The sequence below is a fragment of the Panulirus ornatus genome, chromosome 22 (assembly GCF_036320965.1).
Source record: "Panulirus ornatus isolate Po-2019 chromosome 22, ASM3632096v1, whole genome shotgun sequence".
Taxonomy (NCBI): Eukaryota; Metazoa; Arthropoda; class Malacostraca; order Decapoda; family Palinuridae; genus Panulirus; species Panulirus ornatus.
Genome location: NC_092245.1, coordinates 21,236,047 through 21,256,023, shown reverse-complemented (window position 1 = coordinate 21,256,023; position 19,977 = coordinate 21,236,047). Strand labels below are relative to the sequence as shown.

At 42.2% G+C, this 19,977-nt stretch overlaps 2 protein-coding genes across 2 annotated transcripts; one reads left to right on the top strand and one right to left on the bottom strand.

Moving 5' to 3' along the window:
- Positions 1–4,684: 4,684 nt before the first annotated feature.
- Positions 4,685–6,355, top strand: LOC139756483 (uncharacterized). The gene has a single exon (XM_071675931.1). The coding sequence runs from the start codon at positions 4,794–4,796 to the stop codon at positions 5,547–5,549; it is 756 nt and encodes a 251-aa protein (XP_071532032.1). The 5' UTR covers positions 4,685–4,793; the 3' UTR covers positions 5,550–6,355.
- Positions 6,356–8,870: 2,515 nt separating this feature from the next.
- Positions 8,871–19,212, bottom strand: LOC139756626 (uncharacterized). Its single transcript, XM_071676278.1, has 4 exons — positions 19,078–19,212; positions 16,051–16,122; positions 13,181–13,379; positions 8,871–11,339 (listed from the first exon to the last, which is right to left on the bottom strand). Exons 1-4 carry the CDS (start codon positions 19,094–19,096, stop codon positions 11,282–11,284), a joined length of 348 nt encoding a protein of 115 aa, XP_071532379.1. The 5' UTR covers positions 19,097–19,212; the 3' UTR covers positions 8,871–11,281.
- Positions 19,213–19,977: the final 765 nt, after the last annotated feature.

Below are 19,977 nucleotides of genomic sequence, written 5' to 3'. Positions count from 1 at the left end.
TTGCAGTGGAATTCATTAAAAAAGGGGGTGACTGTATTGTTGACTGGTTGGTAAGGTTATTTAATGTATGTATGACTCATGGTGAGGTGCCTGAGGATTGGCGGAATACTTGCATAGTGCCATTGTACAAAGGCAAAGGGGATAAGAGTGAGTGCTCAAATTACAGAGGTATAAGTTTGTTGAGTATTCCTGGTAAATTATATGGAAGGGTATTGATTGAGAGGGTGAAGGCATATACAGAGCATCAGATTGGGGAAGAGCAGTGTGGTTTCAGAAGTGGTAGAGGATGTGTGGATCAGGTGTTTGCTTTGAAGAATGTATGTGAGAAATACTTAGAAAAGCAAATGGATTTGTATGTAGCATTCATGGATCTGGAGAAGGCATATGATAGAGATGATAGAGATGCTCTGTGGAAGGTACTAAGAATTTATGGTGTGGGAGGCAAGTTGTTAGAAGCAGTGAAAAGTTTTTATCGAGGATGTAAGGCATGTGTACGTGTAGGAAGAGAGGAAAGTGATTGGTTCTCAGTGAATGTAGGTTTGCGGCAGGGGTGTGTGATGTCTCCATGGTTGTTTAATTTGTTTATGGATGGGGTTGTTAGGGAGGTGAATGCAAGAGTTTTGGAAAGAGTGGCAAGTATGAAGTCTGTTGTGGATGAGAGAGCTTGGGAAGTGAGTCAGTTGTTGTTCGCTGATGATACAGCGCTGGTGGCTGATTCATGTGAGAAACTGCAGAAGCTGGTGACTGAGTTTGGTAAAGTGTGTGAAAGAAGAAAGTTAAGAGTAAATGTGAATAAGAGCAAGGTTATTAGGTACAGTAGGGTTGAGGGTCAAGTCAATTGGGAGGTATGTTTGAATGGAGAAAAACTGGAGGAGGTAAAGTGTTTTAGATATCTGGGAGTGGATCTGGCAGCGGATGGAACCATGGAAGCGGAAGTGAATCATAGGGTGGGGGAGGGGGCGAAAATCTTGGGAGCCTTGAAGAATGTTTGAAGTCGAGAACATTATCTCGGAAAGCAAAAATGGGTATGTTTGAAGGAATAGTGGTTCCAACAATGTTGTATGGTTGCGAGGCGTGGGCTATGGATAGAGTTGTGCGCAGGAGGGTGGATGTGCTGGAAATGAGATGTTTGAGGACAATAAGTGGTGTGAGGTGGTTTGATCGAGTAAGTAATGTAAGGGTAAGAGAGATGTGTGGAAATAAAAAGAGTGTGGTTGAGAGAGCAGAAGAGGGTGTTTTGAAATGGCTTGGTCACATGGAGAGAATGAGCGAGGAAAGATTGACCAAGAGGATATATATGTCGGAGGTGGAGGGAACGAGGAGAAGTGGGAGACCAAATTGGAGGTGGAAAGATGGAGTGAAAAAGATTTTGAGTGATCGGGGCCTGAACATGCAGGAGGGTGAAAGGCGGGCGAGGAATAGAGTGAATTGGATCGATGTGGTATACCGGGGTCGACCTGCTGTCAATGGATTGAATCAGGGCATGTGAAGCGTCTGGGGTAAACCATGGAAAGTTCTGTGGGGCCTGGATGTGGAATGGGAGCTGTGGTTTCGGGCATTATTGCATGACAGCTGGAGACTGAGTGTGAACGAATGGGGCCTTTTTTGACTTTTCCTAGCGCTACCTCGCACATATGAGGGGGGAGGGGGATGTTATTCCATGTGTGGCGAGGTGGCGATGGAAATGAATAAAGGCAGACAGTATGAATTATGTACATGGGTATATATGTATATGTCTGTGTGGGTATATATAAGTATACATTGAGATGTATAGGTATGTATATTTGCGGGTGTGGACGTGCATGTATATACATGTGTATGTGGGTAAGTTGGGCCATTCTTTCGTGTTTCCTTGCGCTACCTCGCTAACGCTGGAGACAGCGACAAAGCAAATATATATATATATATATATATATATATATATATATATATATATATATATATATATATATATATATATATATTTTTTTTTTTTTTTTTTTTTTTTTTTTCATACTATTCGCCATTTCCCGCGTTTGCGAGGTAGCGTTAAGAACAGAGGACTGGGCCTTAGAGGGAAAATCCTCACCTGGCCCCCTTCTCTGTTCCTTCTTTTGGAAAATCAAAAAAAAAACGAGAGGGGAGGATTTCCAGCCACCCGCTCCCTCCCCTTTTAGTCGCCTTCTACGACACGCAGGGAATACGTGGGAAGTATTCTTTCTCCCCTATCCCCAGGGATAATATATATATATATATATATATATATATATATATATATATATATATATATTTTTTTTTTTTGCTTTGTCGCTGTCTCCCGCGTTTGCGAGGTAGCGCAAGGAAACAGACGAAAGAAATGACCCAACCCACCTCCATACACATGCCTTGATTCAACCCACTGACAGCACGTCAACCCCGGTATACCACATCGCTCCAATTCACTCTATTCTTTGCCTTCGTTTCACCCTCCTGCATGTTCAGGCCCCGATCACACAAAATCTTTTTCACTCCATCTTTCCACCTCCAATTTGGTCTCCCTCTTCTCCTTGTTCCCTCCACCTCCGACACATATATCCTCTTGGTCAATCTTTCCTCACTCATTCTCTCCATGTGACCAAACCATTTCAAAACACCCTCTTCTGCTCTCTCAACCACGCTCTTTTTATTTCCACACATCTCTCTTACCCTTACGTTACTTACTCGATCAAACCACCTCACACCACACATTGTCCTCAAACATCTCATTTCCAGCACATCCATCCTCCTGCGCACAACTCTATCCATAGTCCACGCCTCGCAACCATACAACATTGTTGGAACCACTATTCCTTCAAACATACCCATTTTTGCTTTCCGAGATAATGTTCTCGACTTCCACACATTCTTCAAGGCTCCCAGAATTTTCGCCCCCTCCCCCACCCTATGATCTACTTCCGCTTCCATGGTTCCATCCGCTGCCAGATCCACTCCCAGATATCTAAAACACTTCACTTCCTCCAGTTTTTCTCCATTCAAACTCAACTCCCAATTGAATTGACCCTCAACCCTACTGTACCTATTAACCTTGCTCTTATTCACATTTACTCTTAACTTTCTTCTTTCACACACTTTACCAAACAGAGGACTGGGCCTTTGAGGGAATACCCTCACCTGGCCCCCTTCTCTGTTCCTTCTTTTGGAAAATTAAAATAAAAAAATGAGAGGGGAGGATTTCCAGCCCCCCGCTCCCTTCCCTTTTAGTCGCCTTCTACGACACGCAGGGAATACGTGGGAAGTATTCTTTCTCCCCTATCCCCAGGATATATATATATATATATATATATATATATATATATATATATATATATATATATATATATATATATATTTATATATATATATATATATAACTAGTCATGAAGGAAAAAATGGCTATTTACTCATGGATACAGAGGGGAGAAGGAAGGGCCTACAGGGGGAATTTCCCCACTACTATGTCAAAAGATGTTCAAAACTTCCTGTTCCTGAGTTCTAGTAAAATACTTAATTCTAGAGCGCTGATCCAATACTCACTGTTTGCTGTGAAATGATACAAAAAAGGCTAGCTCTGTTTATATGATATTGCTTTCTTCATATTCTATACGCTCCTTTGGTATATGTATTGGATATGTTTTGATGCTGAATGAAAGTTATTCGAATACCATTGATTTTGCACTTTAAAGAGCTACACAATTTAGTAGCTTTGCAAAATTAGAGAAAATAAATGTGCTTTTGGGTGTAGAATTTGGTTATCCAGGTAGAATTCGTAAACGTCCCAATGAATTTGCCGTACAAGACTTTCTCAGTTCCATCTAAATCTGAGCAATGTCTCGTTATAGGCTTCGGACTGTCTCGAATTCATAACGTGAATCGTCTTGAACCACGTACACAATCATACAAAATTTTCTGTACCATCAGGCGAGGTGTTGATTTGTTAGAGGACTTAGGAAACTTTATCAGAAGCAAGATCAATAGCTTTGTATTGATTCTCTGAATAGGCTTTCTTTCACCACATCTGCTCCATTCTTATGTGTAGCGGATGGAGAAGTTTGGCAGGGTTGGTAGACCTGTCCACCCATTGCTAATGGCCCGTAGGACATATAATGTAAACAATGTCAGTTGACGTCATTGACTACTTGCTTTCCCTCTCTTTGGATCCCGCGAGATTGAAAATAGTACTTTCATATCAGGAAATGAAATAGCGCAAATAATGGGCCACTGTATGTTCTGAGATAAATCAAATTACTGAGAGCGTTCGCTTATGTCAGATATGTCTTACTCCCATTATGTTGCTTTGATAAGAATAGTTCCTCTGGTTTGTCTTCCAAGAAGAGAATCCGTTTGACTGTCATGTTGAGAAAAGTAAACCATATTCTACCATGTACAGTTTTCTAAGAATCCTGTGAAGGCACAAGCACGCAATAATATCAACTGATAACCAAACGAAATGATTAAAACTGTCGAAGATTTCTGATACCTTAAAAGCAGTTAGAATGATAAATGACCACTTCTTCGTAAGCATTTTCGTCCTTAGATAAGCTGTAGTCTTTTTCTGTATCAGAGGAATTTCAACTTTACAAATAAGAGAAGGTGCTACATACGCATGTAATTATTTTACGACTGTTGAGAGGTAAATGCGCTGTTTCCTCTGTTGTCTGCGGTGAATCCAAACTGTTGAGTTGAACCTTGAAACGGGACAGACGCCAGTTTAGTTATGGTCTTCTCAAAGCGACATTGTCAGTATAAGGTCTGCTGTACCAGGCGTATACCCTCATAACCCCTGAGGAAGTCACACAATGGCTCCTCGCAGCACCCTTTCTCGACACCAGAAACTTCGTATTCTTCGTCAGTTCAGCGCTCGCGGGGCCAGATACATCCGGGACTTAGCTGACCGCTGCCGAATATCGAAGGCAACGTTGCACGGCATAATTGACGAGAAAGGACGAACTACGAAAGATTTCGAACAGCCTCGGACCTTCAGTGGCGAGGATAAGGGACAAGATATAACTCCTGGAACATCATCTACAGAGAATATAACAACTACTTTCGGAGACAACACCAGGGTAGCTGACGTCAAGAATGTCGTGATTTCTTACCAGAAGGCGTCCTGCCAGTCTGATGTTATTCCTTTCGTGCCATCCGTCAGTGAACCGGACTATGGCTCAAGCTCTGTAATGAAGCAGTGTCCCTCTCGGCAGGAGCTCGCCTTTGCCCTATCTACGCTCAGTCAGGCGGTCGAGTGTCGCAGCGACATACCCAGGTGGTTCACGTACGTCTTTGACCGCTTGTTCCCCAACAGTCGCCATGGCCTTAAGTGTGAATTCCCTCCTCACAGGCGAGGCACAGCCAGTTTCCCCCCACGAGACGTTGTTCTGAGGGCCCTGTCGACTGTCTGCCAGATCTATCAGTGTGGCGAGGAACCGCCGGCGTGGTTCTGCTTCTCCCTGGGCCGTGTGTTGCAGGATTACCGAAGGCGACAGCGGTGGCTCCATCTCCGTCGAACCTACTCCACCCCATCCTTGATTCTACCCAAGAATGACTATCATTTATAATGGAAAACCATCAAGACAGCCTAGATTTAGTAGCTATATAAGTAAATCTACTTTGCAGTAGATTGATTACCTTTCAGTTCGACCTGGTACATGATGAATAGAAATCATCAGTAATTGGAGGTTATAATCAAAGCCTGTGTATTAAGTTCCTAGTAACGGTGGGGAAAGTTGCTTGCTATTGGAGTTGCTGTTAAGCTCTTGAATGATTGTTTGAGCAAACTTAGACCCTGCGTCAGCATCCTGTGTTCCTGTAAACCACACTTGAAATTTTCATTTGACATGAAATAGACAAATTAGGATTCTTGATATGAGTTTCATGTCGGTAAAGTATATAAAAATCCATTTATATACTTACTGATTTCTGTTGTTTGAATTTGAAAAAAAATCTTGTAAATATGGTATCTAATGTTGAATGATTTTTCATATAAATGTTGGTGTTATAATCGTAAACAAGTGCTCTGTAAATTCTGTATTTCGTCTTTTATCCATAGATGAAATATATTCACCATGAATTATTTTAAGTATGGTGTCTCGTACTAAGAATATGAACATTCAAAATGTTCCTTAACTTCTTGAGCACGACCTCTGACCTACCCTTCAAGAATATACATATCAGAAGTTAAGATACGTGTGAACAAGGATGAGAGAGTTCTCGAGTGTAGAACTCTCTCCAACACAAATAATAATCGCATGTACTGTTCAAAAATATTCTTCACACGTGCACTCATTATCAACATGATCTGATTTAAAATAGTTATCACACATGCACTAAATATCAGCATGATTTTATTTTGTTCCTTTTCTATTCAACGTTTCTATATCTGGAAAATCTTATAGTCTCAGAACGCAGACCAAAGAAAACGAAAACATGAATACCTGAGAGTTTTCTATGGTACAGCCGATATTTAAGGGTAACTATATGTAACTCGTTTGGCCAAATTCTACAACAGACACCAAATGCTGTACTTTATAAATTGTGATATTGCGGTACCTATTCTATCTTTATGATACTAATATCATTTGATTTGATACTTGAGCTTTAGATGTATCGATTGCCAGGTAATTAAGGCCATCAGTGACATGAATCATGATCACCATCCGATAAATCTTAGAACACCTTCTAGGCTCAAATGTACAGTATAACACCACATAACACTATGTATATGACTTTTGAGCACATATCTTAAACATTTGACCGTTGTTGACAAACCAGACATATACATACAATACCAATGTGTCGGACCAGCACACTTCATGTATAATCTCGGGCGAAATAACGTCCCAGGATTCACTCTGAGACTTACTGAACCTAGGTCGGTTGTATGAAACAATAATTTGTGCTCTTACCATGGGTATGATTTATATGTATTCCAATTATTTGTTCAGAGAACCATTCTAACCTATTCAAAAAAGATGTGACACGAAAAAACTTTAGTCAAGGTTTGCTTCGAGCGATAGTAGGTGAAGCCCTGACTCTTCGAGCTTTTGAGCAAAGAAAGTAAAGGACTTTGTTCCTTGTTGGGTATTACGATAACGATTTGGTCTTGATCATTTATGCGAGTTTAAGAACCAACAGGATCTTCAGAGTGTGAGACTGCCATTTCCCTCAATACAGCTACTGATAAACGATTGGTGAAAGAAAACATGAAAGGTGGGGTGTCTGGAGATAGGGGAAAACAGAATAAGGAAGCTAGACGACGTTTCGAGTCGAAGCTTCAGAGAAACCATGTCATTTCTTGTTGTTCACATCTGGCAAACTGACCCATCGTCCCCCAGAGTCGTATGAAGGCGAACATTTCCGTTGGATTCATTTCCACAAGCCGCCAGGTCCAACATCGTCTTCACGGAAGGACGCGACCCCGCCGGCCCGAGACCCCTCTGAACGCACTCTACCAACGCTGACGGTGGAGACGACATGCGGTCCAAGATGAAGCGGGTGGTGTACGACAGAGAATAAACGTCTGAGTCTGGCGTGGCCGGCCCTCCATGATAGACTTCGGGGGCGTACCATGGATATCGTAACTCCCTCATTGTCTCTCTGAGGGAGCGTGTGTACTCATCCTTAGCCTGATTAATGACGAAACATTGCGGAGTCTCCCCCACAGGTGTAAGCATCCCTAAGTCCAGCAGCATCACTCGGACCCGGGAGTCATCCAAGAGCTCCACGCTCACATTATTGGGCTTCAGGTCGTTGTGAACGAAGCCACTGTTATGGATGTCGGCCACTACCTGACACAACTGGACCAGGATGTCCAGCAGCGTGACGTCAGGTACCACCGTCACGCGCTGGATGAGGTCTAGTAACGTGAGGTGTGAGTGTCGGGTCATAAGCAGACCTGGCGGGTCTACGCTCAGGCCTACGAGGCGAGGAACCCCTGGTACGTCGAGAGCCATCATGCTCTCCGCCTCACGGTGTAGCATCAACATCGCCTCCGAGTCCTTCTCATGGAACATCTTCAAGCAGAGGGGCGCCTAGCCCGGGAGGTTGATCCCATACACTCTGGACCAGGCACCCTCGCCCAACGAGGGCAGGTTGCACAGCTCTCGCTTCTCCAAGACCACTAACGGTAGACCACAACCAGTACACGTAGTATACCGAACCATTATGAACAAGGGGAATTAAAAAAAAAAATATCAGTTATCGTTAATGTGGTATTTCTCCCATCCTACCACATAGCCACATCAACATGGAGATATATGATATGGGATATGATAGTCGAGTTGATAATTTGTGTGTAGCTGGGGAAAAGATACGAATACTTATATACTTTTTCGTCAACTGATTCTACCTATATGGGTGTAGTTAAGTGGTACTGTAGTTACCGTAGCGTACTTGGAAAGGTTTCCGTGTGATCGTAAGCAGAGGTGAAGGGAGGTGACTTTAAATGGTGTAGCGTTCGTGAACCGTGGCGCATTCACGGACCGCCTAGGATCGAGCGCATAGGTTCGAATTCTTCTATATTTATATACATACATGCATATACATACTCATACATATGTACACATGTACATATTCATACTTGCTCGCCTTTCTCCATTTCCGGCGCCACTCTGCCCCACAGGGAACAGCATCGCCACCTCTTATATATATATATATATATATATATATATATATATATATATATATATATATATATATATATATATATATATATATATAAAGGATTTGTATGTGGCGTTTATAGATCTAGAGAAAGCATATGATAGGGTTGAGAGAGATATCCTATGGAAAGCTGATGGAAGCAAAGAAAAATTTGTATGAAATGCTTGAGTACAAGTAGGAAGAAGGAAGGGTGAGTGGTAGGTGAAATCGCACTTCAGTAGGAGTTCATACAATGTAATTTTTCTATACATGTGGCACGACATGTTTCGTGAAGACAATCCACCTCATCAGGTGCCAGTACTTAACAAATTATGTAAATCCCAAAATTACATGTTAAATGAAAGTGTTTGAACTCCTGCTGAAGTGCGATTTCACCTTCATAACTTCCATCACGGACGTGTGTGATCATCATATATATCTATCTATCTACCTACCTATATATAGACAGATAGATATGTGTGATCATCATATATATCTATCTATCTACCTACCTATATATAGACAGATATATATAATGATCACACTAGTCTGTGATGAAAGGTATGAAGGTGAAATCGCACTTCAGTAGGAGTTCAAATGATTTTCTTTATTTACATTCTACATTAATTATTCAATACACGATGTACAAGATGTTTCTCGGGGACAATTAGCTTCATCACGTGCAACGTTCAAAAAAGTTTTAAACCCCAGCACCAGCTGATGGGGTCGCGCATCTTGTTACCAACATACCAGAGTATACCATCGTGCTCAGGGGTTGTACCGTCGTGCTCAAGGGTTATACCGTCGTACTGAAGGGTTGTACCGTCGTTCAAGGGTTGTGCTCAAAGGTTGTACCGTCGTACTGAAGGGTTGTACCGTCGTACTGAAGGATTGTACCGTCGTGTTCAAGGGTTATACCGTCGTACTCAAAGGTTATACTGTCGTACTGAAGGATTGTACCGTCGTGCTCAGGGGTTGTACCGTCGTGCTTAAGCGTTGTACCGTCGTACTGAAGGATTGTACCTTCGTGCTCATGGGTTGTACCGTCGTGCTCAAGGAATGTAACGTCGTTCTGCGGGGTTGTAAGGGTGTATCATTCTGCTCAATGGTTGTAGTGTCGCACCGAAGGGTTGTAAGAGTTATACCATCGTGGTGAGAGATTGTAAGGTTATACCATCGTGGTCAGTGGTAGTACTGCCGTACCCAACTGGATTCACACAAGAATTCAACATACATGTGGTTGGTTTTCCATCCAGTCGTGTGAGGTAATCAATGTTCCTGTATTCCATGTGATTACAGTGTCATAATTAGTATTTCTTGATGTCTCTTTCCCAAAGAAAGATAACCAAACCTTTCATTTCTAGGCTGAGTGAAGGAATTTCAGACGAGTCTGTCGTCATGCAGTTACCTCAGCAACACTGAGGTGGGACAAGGGTATAGAGTGGAGGTGTTGCAATACAGGAACAGCTAACTACAGTGATGTCGTCGAGTCACTTAACCATCCAAGATTAAAAGACGGTTAACAGAAGCAAGGCAGTGGCATTTGAAGAGTATTTCACCCAGAGGGAAACAGTGATATCTGACTGCTGTCACCTGTGCTATTTTGAATGTTAAGCTGTCAATCAGGTGTCGTAGTAATGCATCGTCCACGTTTAATTTTCTGTGGGAAGGAAAGGGCTGCAATTTGAAGCGTAGTTTGCTGATCCTTTAACACTACGACTGAAGACAAGTGGTAGACTAGAGAGGCCTCGTAAAGTCGGGCCCGAATCGTACCGTCGTGCTCAAGGGTACCATACCGTCGTGCCCGAATCGTACCATCGTGTTCAAGGGTACCATACCGTCGTGCCCGAATCGTACCGTCGTGCTCGAATCGTGCCGTCGTGCTCAAGGGTACCATACCGTTGTGCCCGAATCGTACCGTCGTACACAAGGGTCCCATACCGTCGTGCCCATGGGTTTCGTACCGTCGCGCTCAAAAGATTAAGGTGGTCAGAAGACTAGCCCGCTGAAGGTCTGGTGCCGTCCCACACGGTCACCCGAACGGATGGCTTAGGTTAGTGTGTACTTCAGAGTGTGGTCTGGCCTGCTAGCGTGGTGTTGACGACTGGTGGTTGTGGTGGTGCTGATGACTTGTGGTTGTGGTGGTGTTGACGACTGGCAGTCGTGGTGGTGTTGACGACTGGTGGTCATAATGGAGCTGATGACTTGTGGTTGTGGTGGTGCTGACGACTTGTGGTTGTGGTGGTGTTGACGACTTGTGGTTGTGGTGGTGTTGACGACTTGTGGTTGTGGTGGTGTTGACGACTTGTGGTTGTGGTGGTGTTGACGACTTGTGGTTGTGGTGGTGTTGACGACTTGTGGTTGTGATGGTGTTGACGTCTTGTGGTTGTGATGGTGTTGACGTCTTGTGGTTGTTGTGGTGTTGACGACTTGTGGTTGTGGTGGTGTTGACGACTTGTGGTTGTGGTGGTGTTGACGACTTGTGGTTGTGATGGTGTTGACGTCTTGTGGTTGTTGTGGTGTTGACGACTTGTGGTTGTGGTGGTGTTGACGACTGGTGGTCATAATGGAGCTGATGACTTGTGGTGGTGGTGGTGATGACTCCTGTGGGCCACACCAGCACTGGTCATCCACCCCAACTCGCTCCTTCCTACTGGTTGGCTTCGAGGTTCTCCATGACGTCTGGGGATAAGGTGGCGCCTGGCATTCTAGTGTATCAAAAAAGAATATTAATCATCATGAAAATACCAATCAATAGTGAGGGTGACTATGTATAAAGTCCTTCATTATACACTTTCTTTTGGGATACGAGTCTCGTGGTGCAACTTCTATTTACAATTGTTATTCAGTAAATACAGTGAATGGCGCCAGTAAAGGAATCATGTTCAATAATGCAATTATCATAAGCCCTAAGCCACACACACCCTGGCTCTGAGACGTAAGTGATGTCTATGACCAAAAAGGATGATAAGAATGATAACGATAATTGAAATGATATACATAAGAAGTAAATGATAGAAATACGAGGACCCAATACTAACTCTGCAACTTTTATACGGTATCCACTTCTCAACGCACTGGATTTACATTGACTATTCAATTCCCTGGACCGTCGTGAGGATATGATAGATCTTAACCTAAGGAATCTTAGATTCCAATAAGAACTTTACTTGGAGGAATCCTGTTAACTTCATCTATGGAACTGAGTAGATCAAGTATATAGGAAGGACATGAGAGAGAGAGAGAATGGGACGAGTATGAGACAAAGCGAAGAAAGTAGTAAGAGAGAGAGAGAGAGAGAGAGAGAGAGAGAGAGAGAGAGAGAGAGAGAGAGAGAGAGAGAGAGAGGAAGGGTGAACTTTATACATGGGACGGACGTACAATACACGACCTGATGGTCTATGACGTGGTCATCTACCGGAGGCCAGTAATGGTATCCGAAGATTCTGATACATAAAGATAGTCCAGCAACCGCCTCCTTCCCACCCACCACTTCCTCTACTGCATCAACGGACAGAGATACAGCTGATCAAGGCCACGACGGGGTATGGAGAGAGAGTATACTGACATGCGATATTTTATAGGAAAGTGTGAATGGGAAGGACAATGTGTTCTGAAGGCTGGATAATTTAGGGAGAAGGACTGAACTTGAAAGGCAGAAAGATAGAATACGTACACATGTTTGTTAGTAATGAAGGAAAAGGATGTCACAGGCAAAGAGAAAAGATATTTGTAAATTAGATTCCAAACGATTTCGTTTTTAAGGGAACAGAAAGACCTGTGAGTATTTTGAGGAGGAAGCCTAGCTGTTATGAATTTACATGAGGAAGACAGACAACAGAAGGCCTGATTGGCCCACGACTGGGTTGTCTGGCACAAAAGAGAGGAGTTTAGCTTGACAAGAAAATGTAATTCTGCTCAACAGTTTTTTAAGCGATCACCGACTCCTCGCTGCTGCACATTAGCCTTCTATTGTCCCCGTTACCGCAGTCATTTATACAGCTTATTTCTGACGTTTTTCTCAAAGTATACTTGAATTTATAAAATATTTGTCTAAACGAATTTTGAAGGTATTTATAGTCTTAGCATTCACTTCGTCTGATGGTAAATTATTCCAATGCTCAACACACCTATTGGAAATGAATCTTTTTCCCACGTCCGCACTACATCTTTTAGCTTGTCCAGGTAACCGTATTTTCTTGTATTTCGAAAAGATATTCGTGATTTACTTTATCGAACGTGTTCAGAATTTTGAAAACTTGGATCAAGTCGCTACGAAGTCTACGTATTGTAAAAGAGAAGAGATCCAATCTGCATTACTCTACGTGAGTAATGCAGAGATGTAAGTCCGGAGGGAGAGTTATCTGTGTGTCTGGTGGGGTAAAATCGGTCCATGATTAAGGTGGAGGAAGGAACAGGTAGTTAAGTGTGGGATGTGAGTCAGACATGTAAAGGCGAGATCGACACAGGCATGGGTGAAGACAGTCACACACACACACACGTAGATTCGGAGAGTGGTCAGGACATACGGGCGGTGATCCCTACTTACAGGATGATGGGTTGGACGAGAATGTCATTCTGCAGGTAATTCCGGTTGCTGCTTCCATCACTAACAGGAGTAGGTGGTTGAGGGTAATCATGCTGGATGTACATCAAGGCATCCTGCTCCTCTTGACGTTTTTCTTTCAACAGCCTCTTCATTTCCCTCATAAGTTTGCGGTATTTACGGAGCTTCAACCTTTTTCGTTCTATATATGAGGCCAGATAAAAAGCAAGATTAACCCACAACACACACCGTCCACCAGACAACGTCTATATGTAATCATGATATGATGATGTAAATGCATATGCCCCAGATAATACTTACGATACAACTTGATTATTGTCAGAGAAAAGATCGTCATCTGCATACTGTATAGGAGCGAGAGTAACCAATAAAGCGGAGGGAGGAAGGAAGGAAACACAAGGTTGTCTGGGTGAACGAGAGTACTGGACGTCTTTTTCATGTTGCTCAGACGGCTTCTCTCCCACACGGTGCTGCGTAGCTCAAATATATTGAGTGTAAATAAACAGACGACAACGGGGCGTTAAGATAACTTTCATTTGATCACTAAAACCCAAGATGCTGACCAATGCTGACGATGTGATAAGGTTCTAGTAGCCAAAAGATTATACTATCCAGACCAAGCAGACTCGGTGAAATGACTGTAAAGTTTGCATGAATCATTCCTTATGATCAACTTTCTATGGATGTGGAAAGTTTAAGTGAATATGGGGAGGAAATCCGATCAAAATTCCAAACTTCCTAAAATCTATGAAATTTTAACTTCAATCGATAATCATCCGAAAGTCTGGTTTAGATAAGTGGATGATGTGTTTTCCTTGTGGCCATCCTCCCAAGTTTGTGATGTTTTCTTTAATGAATTGAATAACATCCACGCCACCATCAAATTCAAGATGGAATAGGAAAAAGAAGGCAAAGTGCCTTTTCTAGATGTGTTGATAAACAGAGAATCTGATAATTTGTCCTTTAAAATCTACAGGAAGCCTACCAACTCTGATAGTTATATTCATTGTTTCTCAGTACATGATCCTTCTGTAAAAATGTCTGTAGTTATGTCTATGTTTTTAAGAGCACTATGGATATGTGATCTCATAGGCCTGGTAAATGAATGTAGTCATATAATACGTATCTTTAGGTAGTTGTACTATCCCAATTGGTTTGTGAACAAAGCTCAGTGGAAAGCTAAGAAGACATTTTATGCCTCCTGTAACAAAGATGTGACAGATAAAGTCTAAAAGTTTAATGTTGCCCTATTCTCCCAACTTGGCTGATCTAAGAAATGTTCTAAAAACAATTCTTGTGATGTTGCAATCCAGTACAATAACACCCTCATCAAGAACTTAATGAATAATAGGTCAAATAATGCAACAGTTGGGAGTGTTTGCGCCGTCAGATGCAAGGCCAGACAGGTAAGACTGTAACGGAGAGGTGTTATTGGCCTCGACATTCAGTACGAAGGGGTGACCACAAAATTGCGATCGCTAAACAGTATCATGAAAATGATCACCCCATGGATCTTGAAAATCCCGTTATTTCATACCCCTCTGCTGATTATGCAACACGTAACGTCATTGAATCTGTTTTGACTGCTAATGCTAAGAACTTTAACTTGTCCCCAGGTAATTCTAAAGCCCATTCTAGCCTTAACCAAACCATTATGAGAGAATTGATAAAACACGAAAACATAAAAGAAATTGTTCATGGCACACCCAGCTACCCAGGTCAACCCACGCCACCTGACCCTCCTTAATCACTCTCCCTTACGAGGGTTACGACCAGACATAGCAAACAGTGTTTGGCCTAGAAAGACTGGTGTTGTATGGCGGGAACCAAGTGTGGTGTTGAAATTTAGATAACTTTGTTAAGTACTGGTGCCTGATGAGGTGGATTGTCTCCACGAAACCTGTCGTGCCACATGTATAGAAAAAATTATATGTTAGATAAAATTGTATGAACTCCTACTGAAGTATGATTTCACCTTCATACGCTGCATATGTAGACTTATAAGAGATTTCTCATATAAACAACAGCTACTAAAATGCCAGGGGAAAAAAGTGCTTAATAATTCACATAGATTTCCGGAAGTATTCATGAAAGAACTGCTCTCTCTAGAATAACATACTCGAAGCGTATCCCGAACTATTCTTTTCCTTGCATATTGTGTCCTGTTTGAGTGTTATGAATTGGAAAAAGTAGCACATTTCATAACTCATAGTCATCATCTACTGTTATAAAGATGGATCTGTGATGCACCAAAGTTATGTTCATATACCTTTCTTTCCTTTTTACAGCATCTTTTGATGATGATTGATATAATGAAGTTCTGATGTTATTTCTAGAAGTTGCAGAGACTATATAGCTTATCACGAAAAAAGAATTAAATCATGAAAAATTTCGCAACATGTTTTTGGAAACATGTAGGAAGTTATTCTCCCTGTTTGGAAGACTGTGTTGAACTCTGACAGCGTTGTAATTAGTGTTTCTCTTCACGGAGAGGGAAACATTGCCTGTTTCTTTTCTTACTTTTCTTTTTGTCTCCACTTATCACCTTGACCAACCTTAGACGCCTATCTTAGTCCATCATGACCGAACGACATGCTAGAGTTCGAAGGGCAGTGGTTGTAGTTCTTACGATGAATATACTACGAGAATGAACATGGCTATCTGACCTTTAAGATGGGTACGGGGGAGACATCTGCCGTCGTTCGCAAATGTCGGCATTTATATCAGACTTTCAGATCTCATTGCCACTGTACTGTAAATGATAATCACAGTCTAAATCCAGACAACCTTTCTTTGTTTCATTGCCCCATGAATGTGTCATGAATGTGTCATAGGTATTGTATGGTTATTACCTCTTCTGAACTGTGGATCACGATGGGCGAAGGCCACGAAGAGGCATATGACCATCAGCACCACCAACACACCTGCGGGAAGAACAGGAACTACTGTCACAGAAGCTAAGTCGTGAAGTGATGACATGAGAGAAAATATTGATGAACCTGCCTACGGTTTCATTAATGAATTCCTACATACATCTTATTACTGTGTTATGTTCTGGAATGCCAGGTACAACTGTTTATGCTAAGGAAATTTAAGCATCTGGCATATGTCAACCTAAAACGATTCAGATTTCTGCCCACATCACACGTGTGGTATCTGAGTCACTATCATATCCACACCGACTGCCACAGAACTGATGACAACGCTGGTCTAGTTGTATGATGAGATGTAATCCGCTTCACTACATTTTTCCTAGTGATACAGCTTTTCTTCGTGTGATGCGATTCGCTGTCGATGCAAAAATTACAGTAAATTCAGGAAATAGAAAATGATAAATGCTTTGATTCTAAATTGGCGTTTGAAGGTATTCCATCCAGTATTACGGTAACTAAATGGTATTTGCAGCCAAGACACCAATGGACAGTAAACAATGTATAACAGTTAAACCAATACACAGGTTGAGCATCCCTAATCCGAAAATCCGAAATGTTCCAAAATCCGAAACTTTTTAAGCCGCGACATGAGGTTACAAGTGGAAAATTCCACACCTGACCTCACTTGCCTATGTTGGGCTGTGATGCTCCGTTGGCGCCAGTTTGTTACCAACCATCGTCATCGCCAGACCTACGTGCATTACTTATTGCATATTTTGCTTAGTCTCTGCTCTGTGGTACAAATTATTGTTGAAAATGTCAAAAAGGCTTGCAGATAATGATGCTCCAGTTGTTCATGCACTCACCGATAGTGAAATAGCTGAAATGATTCTGAATTAAGGTGATCGCGATAAGAGACTTTGAGGATGACTTCGTTAACACTGCAGAAAAAGCGTCTATAGACGACATGGTAAAAATGTGTGATGGACTTATTGAAGGACTAGAGCAGCGTGCATTCATAACTCAAGAAATCACGTCAGTTGATAAAATCAAAGGGAGACTTCCAAGACAAAAATCATCATTAATGAGGCAGATAACTTTGGAGGAAACATTTAAAAAAACAGAGCGGAACTCGTCGTTGCAAATCCGTGTAGTGAGACGAGGCGAGAATACTGCATGAGGACTTAAGCAAACAAATCAGAAAGACATTAGAAGCGGCTTACATCGCTACCAAAGACAACGTTAACACAAATTCTGGGTTCATCTGCTGGTCACGTCAGGCAGCGGAGATCGTTGTGAACGAGTGGTGGAAGCAATACAAGCGATCCGATGAGAGAGCGACACGCCAAGGCGTCCAACCGGGTGACCATCACTTACTGGGGAATAAGAAAGGTTGTTGACACTCCCAGCTACCCAGGTCAACCCTCGCCACGTAATCCCCCTTAATCACTCTCCCTTACAACGGTTACTGCCAGACAAAGTGGAGAGTGGTAGGTCTGTACTGATTGGTGCTGGACGGTGGGACCCAAGTGTAATGATAGGATTTAAATGACATTGTTAAGTAGTGGCACCTGATGGGGAGGATTGTCTCCACGAAACATGTCGTGCCACATGTAAAGAAAACCTTCCTTAAATAAAATTGTATGAATTCCTACTCAAGTGCGATTTCACCTTCATTGCACGGAAGTTTGCTAAATGTCCTACAGACATGGAGAACACCTGCATCTCTTCCAGGCTGAGAACCTCCACATGCCTGAGAGCAACAGTGGCCACACCAGTATCCCCAGTCAGAGGAACAGTTTGACATTCTCAGCATCTTATGTCTCACACAGCCGACCGTTCAACAGTCGATAGAAAAATGGAAATAAAAATGGATTAGTATCGAAAGCCATTTTGCCTGAGTTGCATCTGAAGTAAACATCTCTGCTCATTTTTCTGTGTTTGGCTATGATGTGTTTACCTTACCAAAGGTACTATGATATCACTTCTGTTTATATGATGTGGTGTCGTCCTCAGAGCCTGGCAGATAACGTGTGATCTTACAGGGAACACCTGGTAGACACGGCTCTTACTTTCCTTTCTGCTGCTCTTTTCACAGATGTTTTAGGTAACGTTTAATGCTATTTCTGCGTCACTTGAGCTTGGTTTTAACTTTCATTCTCATTCGTTTTAACCCGAGGGATGCGTGTGTAGTTTGCACTTTCTCGTGTTCCAGTGTTTCTATTAGAAAGATATTTATCTGCTTTTCTGTGTATGATAGAATTATAACACTGCGTGTCACAGAAGGTTCTGGCAGGCTTTATGTGATCACTTCCACAAACCATAACTTTTTTAGTCTCATGAGCACAACGGTGAGACCCTTGGATATGATGGTCAGAACTTTCGTTCATTACTGGGTATTACCAAGTTAGCACCGACAAATTATACTCTTCCAGCCACTAGTTAGATCGTATCGCGCTGGTAGCCATGACAATAAATACCTCCCACACACTTTTAACAGTGACCCATATTCTCACATACTACAGTATGAACCTTATGTCAGACTCTCAACATCTACTGCAACCGAATAAAGCTCCATACAAAAGTCTTCAGCATACTTCCTGATAATTACGATTAGTTGAATGGTAAAGGATCAGGTTCCTTAAAGGAGCGCACACGTTCTTCCTGATGCCATGGCAATTATACTCCAGAAGCGTTTAAAAGAATATTTGCGGATCCAGAGATCGTCACTCAGTAAACCTTGTAGAGTAGCAGTTCACAGTGTACGGACGCATCTTTTACATCCAACGTACAAACTGTGTGTAAAATTCCATCATTTGTAAGTTTACATGTAAATGAAATAAAACCAGTATAAAAAAATAAATAACTTCTAATCTTAGAATGAATATACTGAGACAGATGTAGTTGGAACACATATTTGTTTGAAGATAACCAAAAATTTGTCAGCATAGAATAAGAATGAAATGATATTGCAGTCAGACGTCTTGCTGGCTGAGGAACACTCACGGAGGTTGAAGAGCCGCATCTTGCCTGACGGAGCGATGTATCCAGCAAGAGTAGTGAGCTCAGTGGCTGCTCGTCTGTGTATAAACTTTCATGACCTCAAGGTTGGAAGGACTGGTGTCACAACGGTTGTGTCTGTGGCCTTACCATGAGCCTCTGGCCTTCAGCCATCACACAAGTGCAAGTCCCTCACGAGTCGACATGGTACGGACGTAAACAACTCTTGATCAGTATACAAACTTTCACCAAGGATTGAAAACACTATCGCCTGACACCAGACCTGCTCTTGGGATAAGTGGTACATAAGGTCGATCATTTCATACCAAATCTGATGGTTTACGATATACGTGACGCTGTCCTGACCTGCGTAGTAAGACATGACAGTCGAAGCTAGGCTTACGAAGGGACGTGACGCCTCATAACAACATTACTCGTCGTTACGGTTCGCTTGTAACGCTTGATCCAGAAAACACAACCACATCTCGTACCTGGTAATTATTACTGGTTTCATGATTCTAACACACCAGTAAAAGTTGTCCGAGATATTGTTTTTCTTTGAGTAAAAACTAAGAAAGTAGAAGCGACAATTTAAATTGATATGTTGCCTACAACAGCCCTTAACAAGAATCCATATTTTTCAACTTTTTCATAAAGAACGGTGAGGACATGCACTGGCCAAAGTGTAGGGTGAAAAATATATGAAACAAGTTCCTTGACAATTCTTTTTACATATAACAATGATCACGACTATCAAAAGCAAAACTGTGTGGGTTGGTGGTCATGGAAGTGCCTAGTCGTTCTTGCACTGGATCAATCCAACTCTCTCTCTCTCTCTCTCTCTCTCTCTCTCTCTCTCTCTCTCTCTCTCTCTCTCTCTCTCTCTCTCTCTAAAAGATGGAACAG